The 24,343-nt window shown below is 43.9% G+C and overlaps 1 protein-coding gene and 1 long non-coding RNA gene across 2 annotated transcripts; one reads left to right on the plus strand and one right to left on the minus strand.

The window, feature by feature from the left end:
• Positions 1 to 2,261: 2,261 nt before the first annotated feature.
• LOC143496594 (uncharacterized) lies at positions 2,262 to 10,805 on the minus strand. Its single transcript, XM_076992766.1, has 5 exons — positions 6,466 to 10,805; positions 6,179 to 6,223; positions 6,022 to 6,102; positions 5,810 to 5,935; positions 2,262 to 5,722 (listed from the first exon to the last, which is right to left on the minus strand). The coding sequence occupies exons 1-5, from the start codon at positions 6,500 to 6,502 to the stop codon at positions 5,454 to 5,456; spliced, it is 558 nt and encodes a 185-aa protein (XP_076848881.1). The 5' UTR covers positions 6,503 to 10,805; the 3' UTR covers positions 2,262 to 5,453.
• Positions 10,644 to 18,379, plus strand: LOC143496595 (uncharacterized). Its single transcript, XR_013125664.1, has 3 exons — positions 10,644 to 10,777; positions 10,919 to 10,956; positions 11,049 to 18,379. It is a non-coding gene; the product is annotated as an uncharacterized LOC143496595 (long non-coding RNA).
• Positions 18,380 to 24,343: the final 5,964 nt, after the last annotated feature.

Genomic DNA, 24,343 nt, shown 5'->3' on the forward strand with positions numbered 1-24,343 from the left:
GAACGGAATGGCGACGCTTAATAGCGGCAGAAGAAAACCCCCAGTCTGGTTAACGGCCCGGCGCTTGTTGATAATTGATCCTTTTTTATTAGCAAATAGTTTAATAATCTTTTTCTTGGTTTTTAATTTTCTATACTGTTGAGATGTTAGAGGAATCTTCCCCTTCAAGAGATTGAAAGCTATTTCGCATAGGAATAAAATGAGCTCGTCGGATGCCGAGTGAAGAATATCGCGTCTCTGCTTCTGCGTCGCGTGATAAAGGGTTTTTAGCGCAGGGAGTTGCTTCCTTAATCTAGCAGACATGATTTAGATCTTAGATGTTTTTTTCTTAGCGATATAAACGGCGGGGTTCTCCCAGGAGAACAAACCGGATCTGAGACGTAGCTCTTCTGGGGTTGGCGCTTTGAGATCAATAAATAAATACCCGTATGGTCGGCACGTGGCGTCAAGAAAACATTCCATAAAATATTTGGTGTTATTCGGGTACATCTGTCGCGCCAGTATACTAATTTGGAGTTTATCCCTCGGATTTTTAAAAAGAACCATATAATTAGTGTTTAAACTAATAGTTCTTGTCACCTTTCCTTGATAAAACAAATTTTGCACCAGATAAAGTACACTTAAATTCCTGTGATGAATATACTTTGTAAACGCCCTCTGAATCTCAGGAGTTTTCGATGCCGTTTCCATCAGATCATCAATAATTAACCAGTTAATCTTCTCAACAGGGAATAGCGCATCGTCACACAGAGATGCTGGAATACCTTCGATGAAATTAATATTAAATTTTTTCAGCAAATCATCATACAGCGGCTGCCAGCAACTGTAACACCAAACAATGTTATCAGGAACATGTGTACATGTCACAGCACAATTATCTAACAATGTTTTAATAAAAAAAGATTTCCCGCTATTGCTAGGCCCACTTACAATGCATGAAAAAGGATGTTGTAACCTAACATCAAAACCATCACAGTGATTCATATTTACAGATATACACAATAATGTACAGAAAAGAGAACAAAACAATAACAAATAAAAATAATTAAAATAAAAAATATATTAAACACACCGGGGTTTCTCCCTACCACCTGCCTTAAATAGTTAAACACGCCTACCACACACTTAGGACCGCTAGAGATGTCAAAAACCATAAGGCACAGTGGAGAAATCAGACAGAAGCACGCGCTTATCATACACGACTCTGAATCTTTTCAATAATGGTTTATTTCTTAAGTGAAAACCGTTTTTATCTCGCCATATCTGGTTTCGTGATGTCATGAGCTCTTTTGATTGACTCGGATCTTTAACATGCGTATCAACCAGATCCGTAAGAGATTTCAGGTTAACTATTTTACTGGTGTTGTAATTTAATGTGATCCCCTTAACTTTCAACACCGTCTGGCCTTGAGCCGTGCGGTACCCGTAGGTCTTTGGACCGCCGCTCACAAACTCCACAATATGATCACCATCTGCCAACTCGCTAGTAAGATCGCCTAAGAAATCTCCGAGCATAGGTTTACAGTCACCATCGCGAGACACAAAAACGATAGAGTCAGTGTCTGTGTACAGCACGCGCCTCTGAAGCTTCTCCATTACATTATAGAGCTCCAACCGGGCATAGGCAGTGGTAAAAAGACCTATAAAAACATTTGAATTACCAGGATCCAAACATCTCTGATCGGCATATCGCCACTGAACCATCGCCACATCGTCTGTCACAAATGTGAAGTTGCTGACATTATACATTTCAGAGAACATGAACTGTAAAAATGCTTCAGGCTCTGAAACAAGGGTAGTGTTTAATCTGTCAGCTCTCTGGCATAGCTTACCCCAAAGAGAATTCAGAGCCAGCTTCGCCACAGATCTCTTAGCAGGGTTTTGGGTAATATTTTCAGGCTGCAACACGATGCCTTCACGCTGGCTGTACAGACGTATGTACTCGCGTTTGTCATCACTGTTCTTGACCCATGCCGGGTAGCCTGAGCTCTCCTGTTTTGTTTTTAAAAACATCTTGATGTACCCCGAAAAGAGTTCTGATGAGTTTGCCGGGAAGTGCCACACTTCAAAAATTCTGATAACTGTATACCCCAGCTCCAGAGCTTTCAAAACTTCTATGCTAGACCACGTACCAGTTAGAGCCCGTTCAGCATCACTGTGCTGGCAATTTGACATCCCTGCGATCGCGCATTCTCTACAGAGAGGAAACAACAACTTTCCTCCCCCCCCCCCCCCCCCCCCCCCCCACACGGAATGGCAGGACAGGCATCCACAGACCTCTAGGGGGAAGCACTTCGATTCTGAAAATGCCAAAGTAATTCTCCAACGGTTCAAAGTCTTTAAAAATGATCGTTGGGTGCCCCACGGGATATGTTTTTGTCTTATTCACAAACGGATAAAGTGAGGTGAAATCGTAATACTCGATCTTCTCGCCCGGCTGTGCCACATAGTGGAGGTGGAGTGCGTTCGTCCTCCCACCAAACAGCGCATCACGTGGGTTCAGCCGTTCTGGCATGTCGAATGATTTCAGAAAGCATTTCACATCATCATCAGATTTTCTCATTTCCAACCACTCATGCTCCCACAATACAGTCACCTGTACCTTATGGGTGTGTTTCAGGTATTGGATTCTGTCCTGTGTTCTCTCTCTCACCTCCCCGTAAGACATGTCTTTGTATAAGGGATGTTGGGCGTGTGGCGCGAAACACTTTGAACATCCGTGATAAAAACATCCTAAGAATTCAAAGACATTTCCTGACCCATCTCCTGCCTCATAATAACCATCTACCGCGTATCTGCCGAACCATACTTCACCGCCATTGAGAGCGTGTTGTATGTGAATGTTCTGGCTACGCATTAAGAATTCTAGCCACTGAATAGCGGGTGTAGAAAACGTCTTCTGTCTATTTATATACAGGTCCAAAGGAGGAATGGCTACGGTGTTCCTAGCTAAAAAGAGAGTTCTGAAAATTTTTAAACACACGCTAGCTATAGTGATGCAGCTAAACGGATCAACGTTTGAGTTTTCTAAGATTTCCCGTCTGAAGATCATGCATGCATTTCTCAAAATCTTCACGTCGTTTACACAGTACAATTCTATCTCTTTAGCAAAATCAAAGACACCATCTTTTACAGTCTCATACCAGCGGTAAAACTCGTCTCTGTCTTTCCTCATCATGTTGTCAACATCGTAGAATTCGGGGGCGGGGTAAGGCCCCACATACCCTTGATTTTCAGGAATATTAAATCTGTGGGGAAAATGCCCTTTGATTTCTGTCGCGAACCCCATCGCACGCGGCATGGCTGCCAGCCTCATAGGCAGAAAACACAGGCTGTCAATAAACCTCTGATTGAATGCATCATCGGTAAAGCACATCACCTTGCTGCCCTGCGCAATGATGGTGGGAGTAACCCCCTGCTTGACGAGATAGTTGAGCAACAAATACGAGTCGTACCCTTTAGCATTATGAGCTACGAACGTGTACCCTGAAAATTTCTTATTTCTAAACCTAGTGAAGAAATGCTTCACACAATCCTCTCCAGCAGCAGTCCACGTATCTCCTTTAAAATCCATACAGCAGATGAAGTTAGCGACATGTTTACCCGTTTCTTGGTGGCATTCGAAATCATAAAAGATGAGCTTTTCACAAGGCTCTTTCACAGGCAGTGGTTGAATGAAGCACTGGTGATCATGTGACGAATCAATTGTCTCGCCACAGAGCTTACAACGCGGCTCCGCACACTTATGTTTCATGCGGCCTGATAATGGTATGTCAAACACCTTGTTACAGTTACGACAGTAAAACGCTCTGCTACACAAGCTACTACCCTCCACAGAACCCGTCTGTCGTTTGTGCGCGTCATAACAATAACGTGACCTACACAACCTTTGACAGTCCATGCATCGAGTTAACTTATCCTCACTACGTTTGTAGCATTCAGCGTCAAGACAAACATTACAGTGGTAAACACATTTATGACCTATTTTACGACTGTATGTAGCATAGCAGAATTTACAAAAATATTCACTACCCAACAAGGCCTTGACATTCTTTACACCGTAATAATGATTATTTTGCAGATATATGAAGATCGTTCTATCATGAGGTAACTCGCTGGTTTGAAAAAAACTGTATCCTTTCTTTGACCTGTCACGATACAGAATCACAATTTTACACCCCAGATGCTGTTCAAACAAAGGTATATCAGCAAAACTAACCATATGCTCAGCAGTTAGACCAACATCACGCTGTAAATTGTTAGCCGACGCCTCCACGTCTACAATGTTCATTTCTGGATTCAATAACTGCACTACACATAATGCAAAACACAAGTTATTCCGGTTATGGAAAACATACAACTCTTTTAACTTTTTACAAACAATTTCTGATTCCAGCAGATCAGCTAATTTACGCTTCCTTCCGGCTCCGCCTCTGGGGGCATGAACAATTTGAATAACGATTTCTAATGTATCATCCGATAATATTTCAACTTTACTTTGAATTGCATTTTCAAATAATGCCAGAAAATGATCCATTTCTACCCTGCCATTGACTACAGGTACACGTGACCCCACATCGATCGTATCACCACGTATTGCTACAGTAATCGCATCACCGGCAGAAATTAAGGGGTTAGCTTCGGCCAACAACCCCTCTAGCTGTTCCAAAACCATTACAAAAAATTCAGCAAAGCTATCAACGTTTTGTAGCAGAGCCGAAAAATTTATAGCTCTACGAAGCTCGGTGTTATTAAAACGCGGTCTCTTCACCATACGGGTGTCAGAATCTGCTGAACTAGAGCCACACCCACTCTGCTGAGCGTTAGGCTCGTTGCTAATCAACTCGGCCTCCTCAATACCGTCAAACATGCGCTCAATTTGGTCAAACAAGCTGTTATCGCTGGAGAGATCAGCCGGTACCCCCGTCAATATCATTTAAAATATCTGACAGCTCCTCGACGAAGGAATCTGCCTCATTATAACTGGGGCTAATAGCTACGGGTGTATCCGACAATATTTCTGTGCAGTTAGCGGGCTCATTTAGTGTACCATGCAAAGACCTGGTTGCTGTCCAATTAGAACAACCCTCATCAGCGTCAACATTTAAACTTTGACCCAAAGAAAAATCACAACTAGAAACAATATTATTCTCAACATCCATCGTCATCAAATTCTGATTTATTTCGTCAAAGACATCAAACGGTGCATTTACAACACTATTCTGTAAACTGAGCAAACTCTGGTTGATTAGATCCAACTCATCAGGCACGCTACGCGGCTCATCAAAACCCCGGTGGTTTGTAGCAGGCAGTATTACATTCGGTAATTCATTTACAACATTGATTAAATCGGTATTTACATAGTTGGATTCTTCAGACATGTTGCTAACAAGGATAAGATTAAAATAAAAAAAACTCAGAAAAAACAAACACAAGAGGTAATAAGCTCGAGCCTACCGCGTGTGAATGTGATCAATGATGCGCCAAAACTCCTGAACAAGACGTATAGTTACGAACAAACTGCGGTGTAGCTCCCCCGATAACGCTTCAGATGGTCCGTTCCGTTCACTAAAACCCAGGTCCTCCAAAGCGAAAACCACAGCGTCCTTGGCTTGCATGAATTGAATAAAAAGTTCGGTAGGGTACTCCTCTACACTCCCCAAAAGAATCACGTAGGGTGACTCGGTTTCTTCGTCAGTATATCCGTCTTCGGAGTCCGATGCTGAAAACAAAACATAAAAGAAATGAGTTTCGATTATTCCACGTAAAAGGTAAAATAAAATTAGTTTTTTGTTTTTTAAAATCTTACCGGGAGGCGTGTACCCTGCGTCGTATTCCTCGATATTATCCGGAGCCCCGTAACCCTCCTGCTCGGGATCGATATTAATATCCGAAATATTACCCTCGTCAGATGGTTCTTCTTCAACAGGCGTATCTAATGAAGAAAATATGTAAAATGTTCATTACAGTTAACAACACAAATCACTGATAATTAAAAATAATTATTTTCTCTTTACTTACTAGGTACTTGCAGGGTTAAACGAATTCTGGGCGTCACTATTGCCACCGGCCTCACCACGCTAGATTCTCCAAACACTATAGCTGTAAATAAAATACAAAATGCTCTCAGTAATCGAAAAAACTAAGTACATTTTTTGCGATGTGTAAATTAACTTACGACGTCTTGAAAGCGGTCCGCAGGAACACGGGCAATTGCATAGAGCTGTTTTGAAGAGAAACGCGCGTCGAGTTTAAATCACACTAAGGCACCCCCCAAAACCCCACCTATCACCCAGCCCCCCGCATTGCATTCTGGGGCGATACACACGCCACACCCCCCCACTACCCCCTTCACGAACAGTTGAAAAGTTGAAAAGAACTTCTAAAATCTTTTTAAAAAGTAAACGTTTAAAATCTTTTTTAAAAGTAAACGTTTAAAAAGTAAATGCTAAATAAAATACTTACTTTCACCCGCTGCATCGCGAGCAACTTCTGACACCATACGATCATCGCCCCCTGCAACAATATATTACAACAGTGAGAAACATAGCATTTAGGAAGAGGTTGGTTATTGATAAATAAAATGTTGTTTGCAAATTTAAAAAAGATTAATCAGACCATCTACAATGAAAATAAAAGTAAATAGTGAAAATCTTTCTTACCGTTAACGCTGTTAGATGCCATAGTTTTCTTGCGCTTTTTCGTTCTCGGCAACGCAGGAAAAAAGATACACTTCTCTTTGCTTTTTAGTAACGAATTTATACAGAAAAGCCACGCAGGTTTTACGGGGGAAATCCCGCGTAAAAAAATCTGCTTTGTTCGCGAGAAGCCACTCCCCCATGAATTAAACGAGTATCTGCATGAACTCAGTTGATTAAGATAACGGCCGATCCACGAGACTTTTCTAGGTTGTAAATATTTTAAGACAATTAAACTTTTTACTTATCTAAAATATATTTATTTTCCATGGAAGACACTATCTGTGTGAAGTTGATGCAGACAGGTGATTGCAACGGTAATTGCGTTAAGATGACTCAGACCATCTAAACTAATTTAGATAAAGGGGTCTCACGATGGTCCTGATCAAACGACTCTCTACAGCCATATGTTTCTGATAAAAATCAACTAATTTAAATTAGAGACACTCTGGTTTGGGACACACAGCTCATACTTCAAAAGACCATATGATTTTGGATAGCACACACACCTAGGCACATGCTCTCACACACACACACACACACACACACACACACACATATAGGCACGTGCCCTCACATACCTAGGCACGCGCCCTCACTCACACACACACCTGGACACACACACACGCATCAAAGACAGGATCACTATCTGGTTACAGACACAGGATGATCCCTAATACATTAGATTGGTGGGAGTCAATTGTTTAGGGGGGGCTATCCACGCTCTTACCTATCACACACAAACATAGTTTAAAGCACAATGGAGACGGTGATCTCCCCATTCACAACACCCTCCTTGCCACGCTGCCCCACTCAGACGCTCCGGCATCCCACACATGCCCTCACACACACACATAGACACGTGCCCTCACACAGACACACACACACACACACACACACACACACTACTTCAAAGAGGAGCATTTAGGGACTCCTGATAAAAAACAATTACTATTAGATCTCATCCCCACTATGTACAGAACACGATAAGGGGGAGGGGTCATAAAAATTTATTGGGGTCATAAAGTTTTATTGGGGGGCAATAAACCTGTCAAGACGGCTTTGATAACAAAGTTACATGTACCCCATCCTATTTTATATATCACGTTCTTTCCATTGTCTTTGTTATTTTCTCTTCCCGTGTGTTCACGGTTTTGTTTATTTTGCGCGTCGAGTTTTCCGCGTACTTTTAGTTTCGTTTTCGCGCGTTGAGTTTATTCCGCGTCTTTTTTTGAGTTTCATTTTGCTATGGTGTGTATGCAGAGCGACTTTCGTTTTGTTCGCGTGTGCTTATTTTATACACACAGTCCTAATTATAAGCATTTATCCCAATTGGTTCCTAACGACATTTGGGTTCAATACACCCTTCATTTTCTTACGCGGTGTGTACCGGTCTGTACACCCTGCGTTACACAGACGGTAAGGGCGGACAGGAACGCCGAGCTTAGCGGCAAGAAGAAAGGCGGCGGGGTTATACTGTTTGTGAATAACAGATGGTGTAATCCTGGGCACATTACGGTGAAAGAACGTCACTGCTGCCCTAATATTGAGCTGCTAGCAGTCGGAATGAGACCGTACTATCTTCCACGTGAACTGACGGTAGTTATTGTTGTTATTGTTTACATTGTACTGGCGGCCAACATGGAAATGGCGTGTGACGTTGTCCATTCGGTTACCGCGAGACTCCAGACTCAGCACCCCAACGCACGAATAATCATTTCTGGGGACTTTAACAATGTCACACTCTCCACCACACTGCCAAAATACCAATATGTTGCCTGTGGTACCAGGGAGAACAAAGTTCTTCTGTATGCGAATGTTAAGAATGCATACAGGTCCTCGGCACTTCCACCACTGGGAAGGTCAGACCACAATCTGGTTCTGTTGACACCCACATCCTGCCCGGTGGATCGGAGACAGGCTGCAACAAAGAGGGAGATCAGGAAGTGGTCACCGGAAGCAGCGGAGGCATTACAGGTCTGTTTTGAGACCATAGACTGGGAGGTGTTGTGTGAAGCAGCTGGTGAGGACATTGACAACAGGACAGAATGCATAATGGATTATATCAACTTCTGCACGGACACTGTTGTTCCAGTCAGGAAAGTACGCTGTTTTCCAAACAACAAGCCCTGGATTACTAAAGACCTAAAGGGGCTACTCAAGAGAAAAAAACGCGCCTTCAAAGCAAACGACAAAGAGCAACTCAGGCTGGTGCAGAAGGAGCTGAAACGGAGGCTGAGAGAGAGCAAGGAGGCCTACAGAAGAAAGCTGGAGGGAAAGCTCCAGCAAAACAACATAAGGGAGGTGTGGACTGGCATGAAGCAGATTACTGGCTTTAAGGGAAGACAACAGACAGTTGGGGGCAGCGTGGATGAAGCCAATAAGCTGAACATATTCTTCAACAGATTCAGCACAACACCCCTCCCTCCCATACTTGCACCATTGCTCCATGGTCTACCACACACAAACAGTCCACCTCAATGCACAGCCATTTACACAAGCAACACAGCAATCACCAAGAACAATGGAGACACCCCCTCCTAACTTATTCACCTCACAACCATCAACACAGCAATCACCACAAACAATAGAAACACCACTCACTTAGTGGTGACGACTGGTCAGGTGAAGAGGCAACTAGAGAAACTGAGGCTGGGCAAAGCAACAGGACCTGACAACATCAGCACGAGGGTCCTGAAAGTCCACGACCACCTCCTTGAATGACTTTAGACCTGTGGCCCTCACATCACATGTTATGAAGGTCATGGAAATAATTGTGCTGGCTTATTTAAGACCTCAAGTAAGCATTTTTCTGGATCCCTTGCAGTTTGCATACCAGCAGCGGGTCAGTGTGGATGATGCAGTGATTTACCTACTGCAGAAGGCACATGCACACCTGGACAACAACAGCAACTCCACTGTCACTTTCTTTTGCTTTTCAAGTGCATTCAACACCATCCAACCTCTTAAACTTAGAGGGAAAATGGACAGGATGCGGGTGGACCTGTCTGAACGACCCCAGTATGTGCAAATGGGATCCAGTCGGTCTGAGTGCTTAGTCAGCAACGTTGGAGCACCACAAGGAACGGTTCTTTCCCCATTCCTTTTCACCCTGTACACCACAGACTTCCAGTATAAGTCTGACCTCTGCCACCTGCAGAAATTCTCTGATGACTCTGTGGTGGTAGGATGCATCAAGGATGACAGGGATGGAGAGTACAGAGACCTAGTGGACAGCTTCGTCATGTGGTGTGAGGAGAACCATCTGACCCTCAATGTGGCCAAAACCAAGGAAATGGTGGTTGACTTCAGGAGGAGGAAAACAATAACCAGGCCTGTCAACATCAAGGGTCAGAACATGGAAATGGTGGACAACTACTGTTGTGATTTTGGGTTTTTGCTTAGCACTAGCATTAGCAACAATATATTTTGCTTACCCTTTAAACATAATATAGGAATTAAATGCAACTACTGTTTTAAACGTGTCCGAGTTGTGAACCCTAAAAGGGACGTTGGGAAATCATACTGTGGAAAGGGTAAGATTGCAAAAGCAGAAAGTGGAGGCCTGGTTATGCTGACGCTGGGGAAATATGGATTTACAGCATCTTCATGCATGGCGACCTCTCACCGACCCGACAGTCCATAGACAGGAACCATGCATTCGTGTATAAGAAATGTTGGGGTTGCAGAAAAGAGAGAGAAGTCTTGTTTGTTCAAATAACAATACCATGTAAGGTATGGAAGAACTGTGGGTTGGAGGGGAGGAGAAAACAGTATATAAAGACTGCATGTACCAACACTTGTTGGGTCTCTCTGATGTAAATGTTAGAATGTGAGATCCCCAGAGATATCTCTGTTTTAATAAAGGCCTTTTTGGTATTGCTATAATTTTGGTATGGTTGTTCCTGCCCATCAAATTCTCTTTGTTCTCTTTCCCATTAAATGAACGCTCTGGGCTATAGTGGTTGATAGAAGTTTAAAGCCCACAACAATTGGTGACCTCCCGACGTGATGGGAAGAGATAGATTTTTGGAACACGTCTTCTAAAATACCATTAGTTCGTCCGAGCTCAATTAAAGGTAAAGCAGAATACCTGTTACAACTAAATTTCTGCACATTTGTATAATTCCAAATTGTGATGAACTAATGGTGTTTGGTCGATACTAAATTAAATAGCAATTTTTAATTTTTTTATTATCCTTTTTGGTTTGGTTTAAAAGGTAAAATATATGGTTTAAAAGGTAACAAGGAAATAAAGGTAAAATATATGGTTTAAAAGGAATAAGGAATAAAATAAGGCAAATCGCGTAAAGTATATATGTACTGATAAGTGATTTTTTGTTTCCTGAGGTGTGGCAAACCCTCCCGTTTGCCTGATGAGGCGACGGTAAGACCGAGCGGCGTTCTCGAGTCAGCTGGGTCAGGAGGCGTCCCGGGGACCTGAGGTACCCCCAAAATCGCCCAGTTTCAGACCAAGAACCTGTATTGATTGAGGGTGGTAAACCTTACGGTGTCAACAGAACCCTCAGTCTAGTAAGTAAAGTTGAAGACAACTTCCGGTGAGTACCAGTTTTTTATCAACAATGGCTGGTAAGGAAATGTGAAATGTATGCAAAAGTTTGATGTAAAATGGTTGGTTTATGGTGTTGGTTTATGTGAGTGGAAAACTTTATAGGAACAAATGACTGTGACTTGTAAAGTAATTCATACAACTACTGTTATGCGACATTAAAAGTATGAGGTGACCAAGACAGGTAGGTGACGACCGTGTGTCTTTAGGTGACATCATTGACCATAAATCATCACAGTCTCTCTGCAAATTAGAATAACTGAAAGAGCAACATGAGAATGTAGGAAGACTGAAGCGAGCGCAGTTAAACCATAAAATAATCAATTGTGAAAGAGAACTAGCATTGCAATGCAAAATATAAGTTTGTTGGCTTGGGCTATCGGGGAATAGGCCAGGAAGATAGCAGACAGTCAGAAAAATGTGCCACCTTATGATCTAGCTCAGGAAGTGAGTCTGAGCGCTCTGAAGAGACTGACAGAGAGGAAGTGGTGAACATTATAACACACTGCACACAGAAGACAGGCAGGCGAGCAGAGGTAAAAAATAAATAAATTAATAAAAAAAAACATGCTAATCCTGCTAAAGGAATTAAACTAGGAAAGACCGAGAAGGGAGTTAAGGGACCAAGAAAAAGGGAAATAGACAATAAAAGTAAGTCAGGTCGCGCGGTAAGGGTTAACTGCAAATTAAAAGGGAGGTTGGAGTCAGATGTCGAGAGCGTGCATGCGGGGGGAAGTGATGAGAGTGGAGATAACATGTCAGAGAAAGAAATGGTGGGGGGCGGTGGTTTGAAGTCAGGAAGTGTCTCCCTAGTAGAGGAACTTATAGAAGCCAGAGAAGAGTGATGCAATGTCACAGAGCAGCCTCTCTCACCCCAGCATTTAGTCCCAGAGTGTTGTGAGTTGGATGAGTCTGTAGGGCCGTACCAGGGCACTAGATCTAGGAAAAGTGAGTCAAAATTACAGGTAGTTTTAAACATGCCATTTGTGCACAGGCCCACTGGCCTTCGGGAATATCAGCCTCTGCCATTGACTGACGTCACTGCCCTGACTGACCACCTTCCCCCTCTCAGTGAGGGAGGAGGCATTTGGCTAGTTAAATTGGATAAGCTGACAGCAGGAAAGATATTGGCTTTGGGAGACGTTAGAGGTGTGGTAGCACGTTGATGCACTGTCATACATTCATTGTATAGTTCTGCCTTCATTTGCCATCTCAGCTGTTTCTAGTTTATATCTCATTATTGTCTGGGATTTAGTTCCTGGTTTTATATGTTCTGATCGTGGGCTATTGTGTTTGTGATCTTGTGTTTTTTCCCTCTGTTACTCTGGTCAGTCGGGTCATAAGTTTGTTTAGGTAAATGTTTAAAATCTTTGCTGGTATTGGATTTTTACTGGTTCATCTAGCCTCCTTGTTCTTAGTTTGTTTTGATGTCTGGTTATTAATGAAAGTATGATAGATGTTCATGCATTATTAGTGTTTGCATCTGCCTGTCTAGCAGTTTTCTCTTCTGTTTAGGTTACTGACATGTTCCCTTGCTACACATGTTTTTAGCAGTCTGGTTTTGTTACTAAGGTTATGTTTTGTTTTTGTATCACTAGTTTGCTTTAGTTCCTATGGTGTTTTCCCTGTGCCCTGTGGTATGTTAACATTCCCTTATATATAAGTTTCTCTTCCTTGCATAGTCACGGTGGTCCTTCATATTCTTAGTGTTAAAGTGAAGTTACTGTTTAAGTTAAGTGTTTTTTAGTATGCAGCAGGCACAACCCACCTGTTACATGAAGTACCCCTCACTAGACATAATGGAGCATTAGGTGAGGCCCTCTGTAAAATGGCCAGTACGAGCAGCATCCGCCATTTCTAAAGTCACATGGCTGGATAAGTCAACTCCCACAAGTTATCTGAGCCAAGCAGCATACATCTGGGTGTCCCAAACTGGTATACACCCAGGGTCCCAATGCTCACACCTTAACTAGTTTAGAAAATGGTGTACGCAGGCAGTGTACGCATACAGGGGCCCGCCCCAGACTCCTCAATATGTTTCTTATCTGCAACAGGAGTGGGAGTACCCACCAATGAGATTTAACTCAAGTTTAAGAGGGAGGGGTCGGGCAAGGGGCAACGGTGGTCAGGGTTGTCCTGGCAACTGTGGTCGTGGCATGTCGGGTGGATGTTTTTTTGTGGGCAGGAGTATTACTGGTCGAGGGAGTGTCCTCAGAACACCGTTGGACAAGGGAGGTCCAGAAGTCTGTATGTACCAGCACCAAACCAAAGCTGCGGCAGACCCCATGCTGACCCTCACTGCCCGTACTCAAAGGTTGTCATTTCTGGTTGAAACAAAGGAGCAACTCATTCAGCAATCAACTGTGTTTTACTTGATGTTGATTCTGTGACCAAAATCTGCATAAAGTTGTTCCAATGACTGTGCAATGTGGCCAGCAGGCCATTAACCACAAGTTCCTCATTTCAGAGTCGGCACCTGTTAACCTCTGCGGAAGAAACATTCTGACTAAACTAGGAGCTACTGTGTTGTGTAGCCCTCTAGGACTGGTGGTGACGCTGTCGGACGGTACTGAGATCCAGTGTTCACAGGAAACAAACACCGGAATGTACCTGATCTCCACGGAGAGGCCCCCTACAGTCGACATATACTGGGGCCTCGTGGAACCTGACTCTTGTACTGCAAAGGGCATCCACTCTGCATTTATGGCCTGGAAGCCGTGGATTTATCTCCTCGAGCCTTATGTCCTGCCACCCGACTTACTGCATGTTACTTTGTTTTATGACCCAATAGGGGATCCAGATTTTGGGGAGGAATTTGAGGAAGAGCTACAGGATCAGGTATGGGAGATTGCAACCAGGGGCATATTGGACCTGAGGGTGTGGTGGTCCCTGTGAGGCTGACACCTGCTTTGCGACACTGGTGTATGATTAGGAGAGCCACTATAGCTAAGGATTGGTAATAACTAATATTCCAGGTGTGAGCCATGCTAAGTCTTGTAATACTTCGTTCATTAAAACAATGTCATTTGTCAAAGTTATTCTAATGTGATATGTTGAGCAGGTTCCAGGAGAGAGAATACTGCGATCATCTTGACCATATCTTAATTTTAAATCAGATAACAGCTTTTCTGTGGTCAGAGGGACCTCATGACGTTGGCCTTATCTCACAGCCACCAGCTGCGTTTGAGACACAGGCAGATTACCCTAGATGTTTCTGAAACACCCTTTTGTGTTTCAGAAAAAGGGGGGGACAGGAAGGTGCTAAAGTATCTAAATAAATAAAACAGCACACATAGTCACAAGACATTCATTATATATTCTAACCAGTCAAAGCGTCATGGCTTTTGTAAAATTACAAATGTTCACACTACAGAAGGTTTTGTGTTTTAAAACCTAATGTTTTCACTTGAAGGAATTAATATGGTATGTTGAAGGGTCCAGCACATGAGTGTGTAACTGAGGTGGCATATGCAGCTAAATGGAACCAATTCCTGGGGTAGAGAACATGTGGGCAGGTTCAGGAGTGGAGATGGTGGTGTTGAATCAGGTGTGGTGGTAATGGAAGCTCAGGGAGACGCAGACGAGTTCTGGGTAGCACATTCAGGTAAAACTGGGTAGTATAATCAGCACAGAGGGCTGAGATTTTGGCTGTTATTGCAGCACTAAGGTGGGTGGAAGGCAAGAAAGTTAACATCTGTACACACTCTGCGTACGTGGAAGGAGTGGTTCATGTAGAACTCTGTACAAAGAGAGCAGGTTACACTACTTCAGGAGGTAAATTCATTAAATGATAAGAAGATGTAAAAGGTGTTACTGTTGGTAAGAGTTGCTATCATTAAATGTTCAAGTTATCAAAAGGGGGCAATTTAATACAGAGTTAATGCAGCTGCGGACGTGGCCGCTAAAAAGAGGCAGGATATGTTACAGGAGCCCATCAGATGGTTTGCAGGGCAGAGGACAGTGGTCTCCTCTGCCATAGGATTCAGAGCTACGCAAACTACAGGAAAAATGTTGTGGTTAAACAAAGGTGGTAAATGAGGTAAGGAGGTTTGGAAAGGACCTAATGGGAGACCGTTTTACCAAGTCAATTGATTAAATCAGTGTTGTCTGAAGCACACGGGGTAGCAAAATTGAAGGAAAATGTGTTACTGGTCACATCCATACTTAACTTAGCAGACTGGACTGAAAATGTGAATATCTGTAATGCACATAACTTGTGTTTTAAGACCAGGTCTAGGCAAGTTTCCTGGGCAATAGGAGCCAGGAGAGGAGATCCAGACTGAATACACTGACATGTTAATACCAGTACGGGGACTAAGGTATTTGTTAGTGACTGTGGATAAATTCTTATTTTGGGTAGAAGCATTTCCCACCAGGCCAGAGGACTCTAAGTTGGTCTGCAAAATGTTGATAAATTACTGGATACTGCACCATTGTATAATAAATTAAGTGTACTCAGATAATGGGATGCACTTCACTAGCTAGGAGCTAAAATTTGTGGAACAAAATTTGGGTTTGAGACACAAATATGGGTTGGTTTATCATTCTCAATCTCAGGGTAAATTGGAAAGGATAAATGGTAACAAAGGATAAAGGAAAAGATATGTGCACAAATGTAGGTGTTTGTATTGTTGGCCAGAAGATCTTCAGTGAATTTTGTTACAGGATTCACTCCGTATGAGCTCATGACAGTGAGAAGTTTTCGGGGGCCCCCCAACGCGCTTGCGACATCCGACAGGAAAACCACAAGGTTGTACAAATAATGGTAAAATGCATTAAAAAGCTGTCGGTGAAGCTTATTCTGTCCAGGCGTAAGGAGAAGTGAGAATCAACGCCATAAGCAGATCTACCAGTCACCAAGTCATTGAGAAGACATCACACGCGCGCAGAGATACGGAGCTCTCAAACCACGAGTCATAATAACACTAGAGCTGGGGCACGTCAAAAGCCTAGTTTAACATTGTTTATTTGACTTTGTTTATTGTTGGTTTATTGTTATTTGTTTTTTGTTTGTTTCTGCATTATTATTAAAGTTGGCACCAATGTGATGATTACTATGTAACAGAATGTTAACGGGCCGCCCAATGGAGGATGGGTTCCCTTTTGAGTCTTGGACCTCCCAAAGTTTCTTCCTATTCCCCACCATCTAGGGAGTTTTTCCTTGCCACTGTCACCTTTGGCTTGCTCACTAGGGATCTGGACCCGTATGATTGTTAACCTTGTAAATCCTATAAAGCGCTGTGTGACAACATGTGTTGTGAAAAGCACTATACAAATATATTTGATTTGATTTTGATTTGAATGTGAAGCCATAAAATGTTTGTCTCACCAGGACCTTCAGGGGACTGCCCCCTGTGTATGTGGGTCCATGGTGGGTCAAGGCCTTTATTGTCTTAATAGCAACTGCAAAATTGTTGTTGTATTCCATGTGTAAGAAACTTAGTGTGATACTTTATCAGCACCGTGATTGAACAGAGGGATCCTCAGGGACAAGCAGCTATGGTGTGACTGTTGTATCATGGGGAGTCAGATGAGAGCGTAACATTTTGTGATCTCTGTTTTATCAGAGATCAAGAGAGGGTTTGTTGTGATTTTGGGTTTTTGCTTAGCACTAGCATTAGCAACAATATATTTTGCTTACCCTTTAAACATAATATGGGAATTAAATGCAACTACTGTTTTAAACGTGTCCGAGTTGTGAACCCTAAAAAGGGACGTTGGGAAATCATACTGTGGAAAGGGTAAGATTGCAAAAGCAGAAAGTGGAGGCCTGGTTATGCTGACGCTGGGGAAATATGGATTTACAGCATCTTCATGCATGGCGACCTCTCGCCGACCCGACAGTCCATAGACAGGAACCATATATACGTGTATAAGAAATGCTGGGGTTGCAGAAAAGAGAGAGAATTCTTGTTTGTTCAAATAACAATACCATGTAAGGTATGGAAGAACTGTGGGTAGGAGGGGAGGATGTTAGAATGTGTGAGATCCCCAGAGATATCTCTGTTTTAATAAAGGCCTTTTTGGTATTGCTATAATTTTGGTATGGTTGTTCCTGCTATCTCTTTCCCATCAAACGAACACGCTGGGCTATAGTGGTTGATAGAAGTCTAAAGCCCCCAACACTACAAATACCTGGGAGTTGTTCTGGACAACAGACTGGACTGGAAGGCTAACTCAGAGACTGTGTACAAGAAAGGAATGAGCAGACTCTACTTTCTGAGGAAGCGCAGGTCCTTCAACGTGTGCAGCAAGATGCTGGAACTCTTTTACCAGTCTGTTGTTGCGAGTGCCCTCTTCTTTGCTGCAGTATGCTGGGGAGGCAGCATCAGGAAAGGAGATGCAGCTAAGCTCAACAAACTGATCAGGAAGGCCGGTTCAGTAATGGGCTGCTCTCTGGAGGGCTTCGAGGTTGTTATAGAGAGAAGGACCCTAAAAAAACTCACTGCCATCATGGAGAACCTCGTCCACCCCCTCCATGACACACTGACTACGCAGCGGAGCACTTTTAGTAACAGGCTCCTTCAACTCCGCTGCAACAAGGAACGGTACAGGAGATCACTCCTCCCAACAGCGATCACACTGTACAACAATTCACCATTCTCAGGAACACTCTTACTGTGACTTTACTACTTACCAACCAAAGGCTCACATTAAACAGAGGACTCAGGACACTGCTAAACCCTCTAGGGTCACACAGCAGACTACACCTTGATACAACTTTACACAACACTTATTTGCACACATTAGGTCTTAGTTTTCTTATTTAAAGTACTATATTATTCTATTGTGTATGTAATTCCTGACTTTCTTTGCATTGCTGCTGTAATAATTGACTTCCCCCCCAGGGATCGATCAATCAGTCAATCAATCAATCAATCAATCAATCAGTCTATCTATCTATCTATCTATCTATCTATCTATCTTTTACACAGGGGTGCTTTTATTCAGGGTCTCTTTATATACTCTATTTTGCATTTGTTTTTATTATGTATGAGATTATTATATCTATATGTCAGTTTTTTGCTTTGTTTGGGAGCTTGTGTGATATGAGGGGTTAGCTGCAGATCAAGAGTGCAGATGCAGGTCAAATGCAGGTCAATTCATACATCAATCCAGTTTCTTTGATTGTGTGTGTGTGTGTGTGTGTGTGTGTGTGTGTGTGTGTGTGTGTGTGTGTGTGTGTGTGATTGTGTGTGCGATTGTGTGTGTTTGTGTGTGTGATTATGATTGTGTGTGTGTGAGATTGTGTGTACGTGATTGTATGTGTGTGTGATTGTGATTGTATGTGTGATTGTGTGTGTGTGTGATTGTATGTGTGATTGTGATTGTATGTGTGATTGTGTGTGTGTGATTGTGTGTGTGACTGTGTGATTGTGTGTGTGTGTGATTGTGTGTGAGATTGTGTGTGTGATTATGATTGTGTGTGTACGATTGTGATTGTATGTGTGATTGTGTGTGTGTGTGTGTGTGTGTGTGTGAAATTGTTTGTGTGTGTGTGTGTGTGATTATGTGTGTGATTATGATTGTGTGTGTGTGTGATTGTGTGTGATATTGTTTGTGTGTGTGTGTGTGATTGTGTGTGATATTGTTTGTGTGTGTGTGTGTGTGTGTGATTATGTGTGTGATTATGATTGTGTGTGTGTGTGATTGTGTGTGATATTGTTTGTGTGTGTGTGTGTGATTGTGTGTGATATTGTTTGTGTGTGTGTGTGTGATTATGATTGTGTGTGTGTGTGATTGTGTGTGGGTGTGATTGTGATTGTGTGTGTGCGATTGTGTGTGTGTGTGTGAGAGTGTGTTTGTGTGTGAGAGAGAGAGTGTGTTTGTGTGCGAGAGAGAGAGTGTGTTTGTGTGCGAGAGAGAGAGTGTGTTTGTGTGTGAGAGAAAGAGTGTTTGTGTGTGTGTGTGTGTGTGTGTGTGTGTGTGTGTGTGTGTGTGTGTGTGTGTGTGTGTGTGAAAAAAAGAGTGTGTGTGTGTGTGTGTGAGTGTTTGTGTGAGAGAGAGAGAGAGAGAGTGTTTGTGTGAGAGAGAGAGTGTTTGTGTGTGTGTGTGTGTGTGTGTGTGTGTGTGTGTGTGTGTGTGTGTGTGAGAGAGAGAGAGAGAGAGAGAGTTTGTGTGTGAGAGAGTGTTTGTGTATGGCCTTTGAACTTTTTTTCTGGTATTTAAATGCTTTTATAATTCACGGGCCCAAATTGACCCATTAGATAGTGTTAGGATACTATTGGTGTACAGCTCACTTGGAAACATAAACAAAAACAAATTATCAATTTTTCTAATGATGGGGTCCCTTTAGGAAAAGTCATAACATTTCAAGTTGGAAAAAGATTGTTTAGCAAAAAACTCCTTTTGATAAGTTATCAGTACACATGAAGGAGTATGTAGAGGAGCGGTTTAACCATCTGGATCAAGCCATTGTGGAATGTTTGCGGCCTGTCGAGAGAGCTAATTTTTCGGAGTAAAGGGTCCGTACGTTAGTGTGTTCTAACAGGAGCTCAAAAACCCAACGGGTGAAACTACCCTGCTCACGAAAGCAAAAAAAAAAACTTAAACAGGTTGAACAGCCTGCCCCAGACGTTACTACTCCTATATCCCCATACGGGCCACCACTGTAACACTCTCCCTGCTAATGGATCCACTCTTATAGCGAGACGTTACAAACACCTTTTAAGGTTAGGGCGGAGAGTAATGCTTGGAGCTCGTACAACGAAATACAGTTTCAACCGACCGATTTTAATCCCTCCCGTTGTTTCCCCACCTATACATACATAAATACATATCAAGCAATTAACACCATAAATCAAACGAAACCACTAAGACTCGGCGATCTTAGTCCCCTGTGTGTCCGTTCAACATGTTTGTGAGTGCGTGTTTATGTATGAGTGTAAGTGCGTAAGTCCGTTCCCCCAGCGGCTTGATTAATCGCCGCGCGACACAGTCAATGATTCCACAGACACATAGGAGATGGAGGAGAGAGAGCTAGAGAACGGAAATGAATGGGAGGCACGGCGGCCTCACCAAAATCCGTCGGCTCACCCACAGCAAGGAAGATACAACTTCTGCGACATAGTCCGATCGGAGCTCCGAGCTGGTTATCCCGCGCCGGATCACCCTCAGTAAAACAATCCAAAACTCTCGGCGTGCACGCCAGGCGACTCCGAAAAATTAGCTCTCTCGACAGGTATTCCCCACCGTCCAACCGTGCCGTCCTTATTTACACGTTCCTCACTTCCCATTCGATGATTTGCCCGTGACGTCGTGAATGAGGTGGCAAGGGCTCAATGGATGTGTAAGGGATAAAGCGATGCGATACCGTTACTCTTCGTATCGTTCAAAACATCCCCCAACCCACAACACAAAGAACACAATAAAACCTTAACCGGAGCAGACCTATAGTGAGCTTGTTACAGATCCCCCCCCCCCCAGCCAGCGGCATAGCAGGGCCATAGTAGGGCTTAAGGTCAACCACGTTAATGTTATCAGTCCTCTCTTTCTCGTCACCCCATCTCACTCTGTAATTATTCGGGCCTAATTGCTTCACAACCTGAGCTGGTCCCTTCCACTTGGACGCAAGTTTGGCTGAGAACTTAGCAGCTGCATTCGACAGAGGGTGTGTCTTGATCCAAACCAGATCCCCAACTACAAACTGTACACATCTGCGTCTATCATTGTAGTATCTGGCTTGTCTGGCTCTAGCTACACCCAGATGCCTTTCTACCTCCCTACGCAACCTTGTGTGGTCATGTAAAGTGTTGTAGGCTGCAGTGTATGGTGTAGGAGCCACAGCAATGAGGCGTTCAAATGGGCCCTTTATGAAGCGCCCCAAAGCTAACACCGCAGGCTGCACACCAGTTGACTCATGAACCGCAGTATTGATGGATAGACGAAACTCAGGTAGCCACCGATCCCAATCCTGGTGATGTTTACCCACAAAGGAGGCAATCATGGTTTTCAGGGTTCTATTCACCCTTTCAGTCAGGTTTGTTTGGGGATGATATGCTGTGGTCAGTTTTTGAGTAACGCCCCATGCTTCACACAACTTCGCCATCATTTCACTGGTCCACTGTGGTCCTCTGTCCGTCACAATGAACGCAGGGACACCCCAGCGGGTGAATATTTCATCCTTGAGTATCCTGCAAACTTGTGGAGTCTTGGCATCTCGTAAAGGAAACAATTCCACCCATTTGGATCCATAATCTACACTAACCATTAACATAGTGTTCCGGGCTCGACTTCTCGGGAAGGGACCCATAAAATCCACCCCGATCATCTCCCCCGGTTGACTGACTTCGGTTTGCTGTATAAAACCCGCAGGTTTCACATTCGGGCTCTTATATCGTTGGCATATTTGACATTCCTTCACGTATTTCCACACATCTTTGCGCATACTAGGCCACCAAGCCACCTCCAGGATCCTTCTGAGGGTTTTCATTCTCCCCAAGTGACCTCCAAAAGGACTACTGTGAAAGTAGTCCAAGAACTGGTTCGTCAGTTGTTCTGGGACTACTAATTGATGGTTGTTTCCCCCAAACCTGGAAGGTACTACACGGTAGAGAACGCCTTGTTGCTCTAGATATTGCACCCGCCCCATCTTGGTACTTGTGCAGGTGTCCTTTACTTGGTCACACACCACGCTACCTTTCTGCGCGGCTTCAATATCTGAGAGAGTACAGGGAAGGTCACACCAGTATGCTGCAGCTATGCAGACGCTACTTTCTGTGGTAGATGTGGCCCTCGACAGCGCATCCGGTACTACATTGCAACACCCCTTCCTGTAGTGGACTCGGAAGTTAAAAGCCTGCAGTCTAAGTGTCCACCTTGTTAATCTGGACACTGGCTTTGGAGAGTTGAAGGCCCACGTAAGTGCACTGTGGTCTGTAAAGACGTCAAACACTGTGCCTTCAAGGTAATGTCTCCATTTTTCCACAGCCCACACTACCGCGAGACATTCTTTCTCAGTTGTGGAGTATCTCAATTCTGCCCCTCTGAGTGCTCTTGAGGCATAGGCTAAGACCTTTTCTTCTCCGTTTATCTCCTGGGTAAGCACAGCTCCCAATCCCGCGTCACTCGCGTCAGTTTGGACTTGGAACGGGATGTCCCGCTGGGGTTGGGCCAACACCGGAGGAGATTGGAGAGCTGCTTTTAATTTCAGGAAAGATTGTTGACACTCTTCTGTCCACTCCCAACTAACACCTTTCTTTTTTAAGTGGTTCAATGGGATAGATACGTCAGCCAGACGGGGAATGAACTTATGATACCACCCCACTAGACCTAAAAACCTTTGCAGACTCTTCAAGTCCGTAGGGGTTCGGTACTGCTGGATAGCAGCAACCTTCTCTGGATCCACTTCCACCCCTTGACCAGATACAACATGCCCCAGAAAGGTAAGCCGAGTTTGAAAAAGGCGGCATTTTTTCACATTCAGCGTCAACTGGGCTTGCTTTAATTTACCAAAGACAGCTTCTAAGTGTTGGAGATGTTCCTCTGGCGTGCGGGAAAACACAATGATGTCATCTATAAAGACGAAGCATATCCCTCCTTTCAATTCTCCTAACACTTGTTCCATGAGACGTTGAAAGGTGGCGCCAGCATTGCGCAACCCGAACGGCATAGTTTTGAATTGGTATAATCCTATTGGGGTAATCACTGCTGTCTTCATTTTGCTGTTTTCATCCATCATCACCTGCCAATAGCCGCTCTGAAGGTCTAACGTGCAGAAAAAAGCGGCGCCTTGCATGGACTCCAATATCTCATGCACCAAAGGCATAGGATAGGCATCATGCAGGGTCTTGGCGTTCAGACCCCTGTAATCGACACAGAAACGGAAGGTGCCCTCCGGCATAGGGACCAAGACGACAGGCGCTGCCCACGAGGAAGCGGAAGGCTCAATGATACCATCTTTTAGCATCTTCTGGACGTGTTCCTTTATTATTTCTTGTTTCCGGACTGAAGTGCGGTAAGCTCTCTTCCTCACCGGATTTTCATCCGTGGTGATGATATGATGTGCAACCATCTTAGTGGCACCCAGTCTGTTGGTCCATACTGTGGGCCACCTCCTTAAGAGAGCCTGCACATGTTCAGGTTGGTCTGTGATAACATCTTCGCCAATCCCCCTTTTTTCAGAGGCCATATAGAAGTTAATCCTGCCCCCTTCACAGGTCCACCGGAGGGCTCCTCTCGTTTTTACCAGGAACTGGTGTTTCTTGCCAGTAGACATGGTGTAACAGCCTAAATGTGGTTGAAGGGTCATCTTGCTTAATACGAGGAAATCTAAACCTAGTAACACTGGCATATACAGACGTTCATCTGGCAACACGTACGCATCAATTTTATACGCTACGTCATGGAGATTAAAGATGAGGGGATATATGCCCACTGCCCTACTCTCTTGCCCATCAGCCATAATAAACGCCTGATTTCCACAGGGCAACAACACTTCATGTTCTCTGGATAGCTCTCTCCATAAGCTTTCCTGGATGAGGGTGTAAGTACTGCCAGTGTCCAGATTAACAAGGTGGACACTTAGACTGCAGGCTTTTAACTTCCGAGTCCACTACAGGAAGGGGTGTTGCAATGTAGTACCGGATGCGCTGTCGAGGGCCACATCTACCACAGAAAGTAGCGTCTGCATAGCTGCAGCATACTGGTGTGACCTTCCCTGTACTCTCTCAGATATTGAAGCCGCGCAGAAAGGTAGCGTGGTGTGTGACCAAGTAAAGGACACCTGCACAAGTACCAAGATGGGGCGGGTGCAATATCTAGAGCAACAAGGCGTTCTCTACCTGGCGTGCACGCCGAGAGTTTTGGATTGTTTTACTGAGGGTGATCCGGCGCGGGATAACCAGCTCGGAGCTCCGATCGGACTATGTCGCAGAAGTTGTATCTTCCTTGCTGTGGGTGAGCCGACGGATTTTGGTGAGGCCGCCGTGCCTCCCATTCATTTCCGTTCTCTAGCTCTCTCTCCTCCATCTCCTATGTGTCTGTGGAATCATTGACTGTGTCGCGCGGCGATTAATCAAGCCGCTGGGGGAACGGACTTACGCACTTACACTCATACATAAACACGCACTCACAA

This window comes from Brachyhypopomus gauderio, unplaced genomic scaffold (assembly GCF_052324685.1).
Source record: "Brachyhypopomus gauderio isolate BG-103 unplaced genomic scaffold, BGAUD_0.2 sc97, whole genome shotgun sequence".
In the NCBI taxonomy this organism is placed as follows: Eukaryota; Metazoa; Chordata; class Actinopteri; order Gymnotiformes; family Hypopomidae; genus Brachyhypopomus; species Brachyhypopomus gauderio.

What these genes read in the sequence shown, in the direction of transcription:
- LOC143496594 (XM_076992766.1), bottom strand. Translation starts at nt 6,502, where the DNA reads ATGGTGTCAGAAGTTGCTCGCGATGCAGCGGGTGAAA. An exon ending in TCGCGATGCAGCGGGTGAAA is followed by an intron (nt 6,224 to 6,465) that starts GTAAGTATTTTA and finishes TCTTCAAAACAG; the next exon opens with CTCTATGCAATTGCCCGTGT. An exon ending in TTTAACCCTGCAAGTACCTA is followed by an intron (nt 5,936 to 6,021) that starts GTAAGTAAAGAG and finishes TTTCTTCATTAG; the next exon opens with ATACGCCTGTTGAAGAAGAA.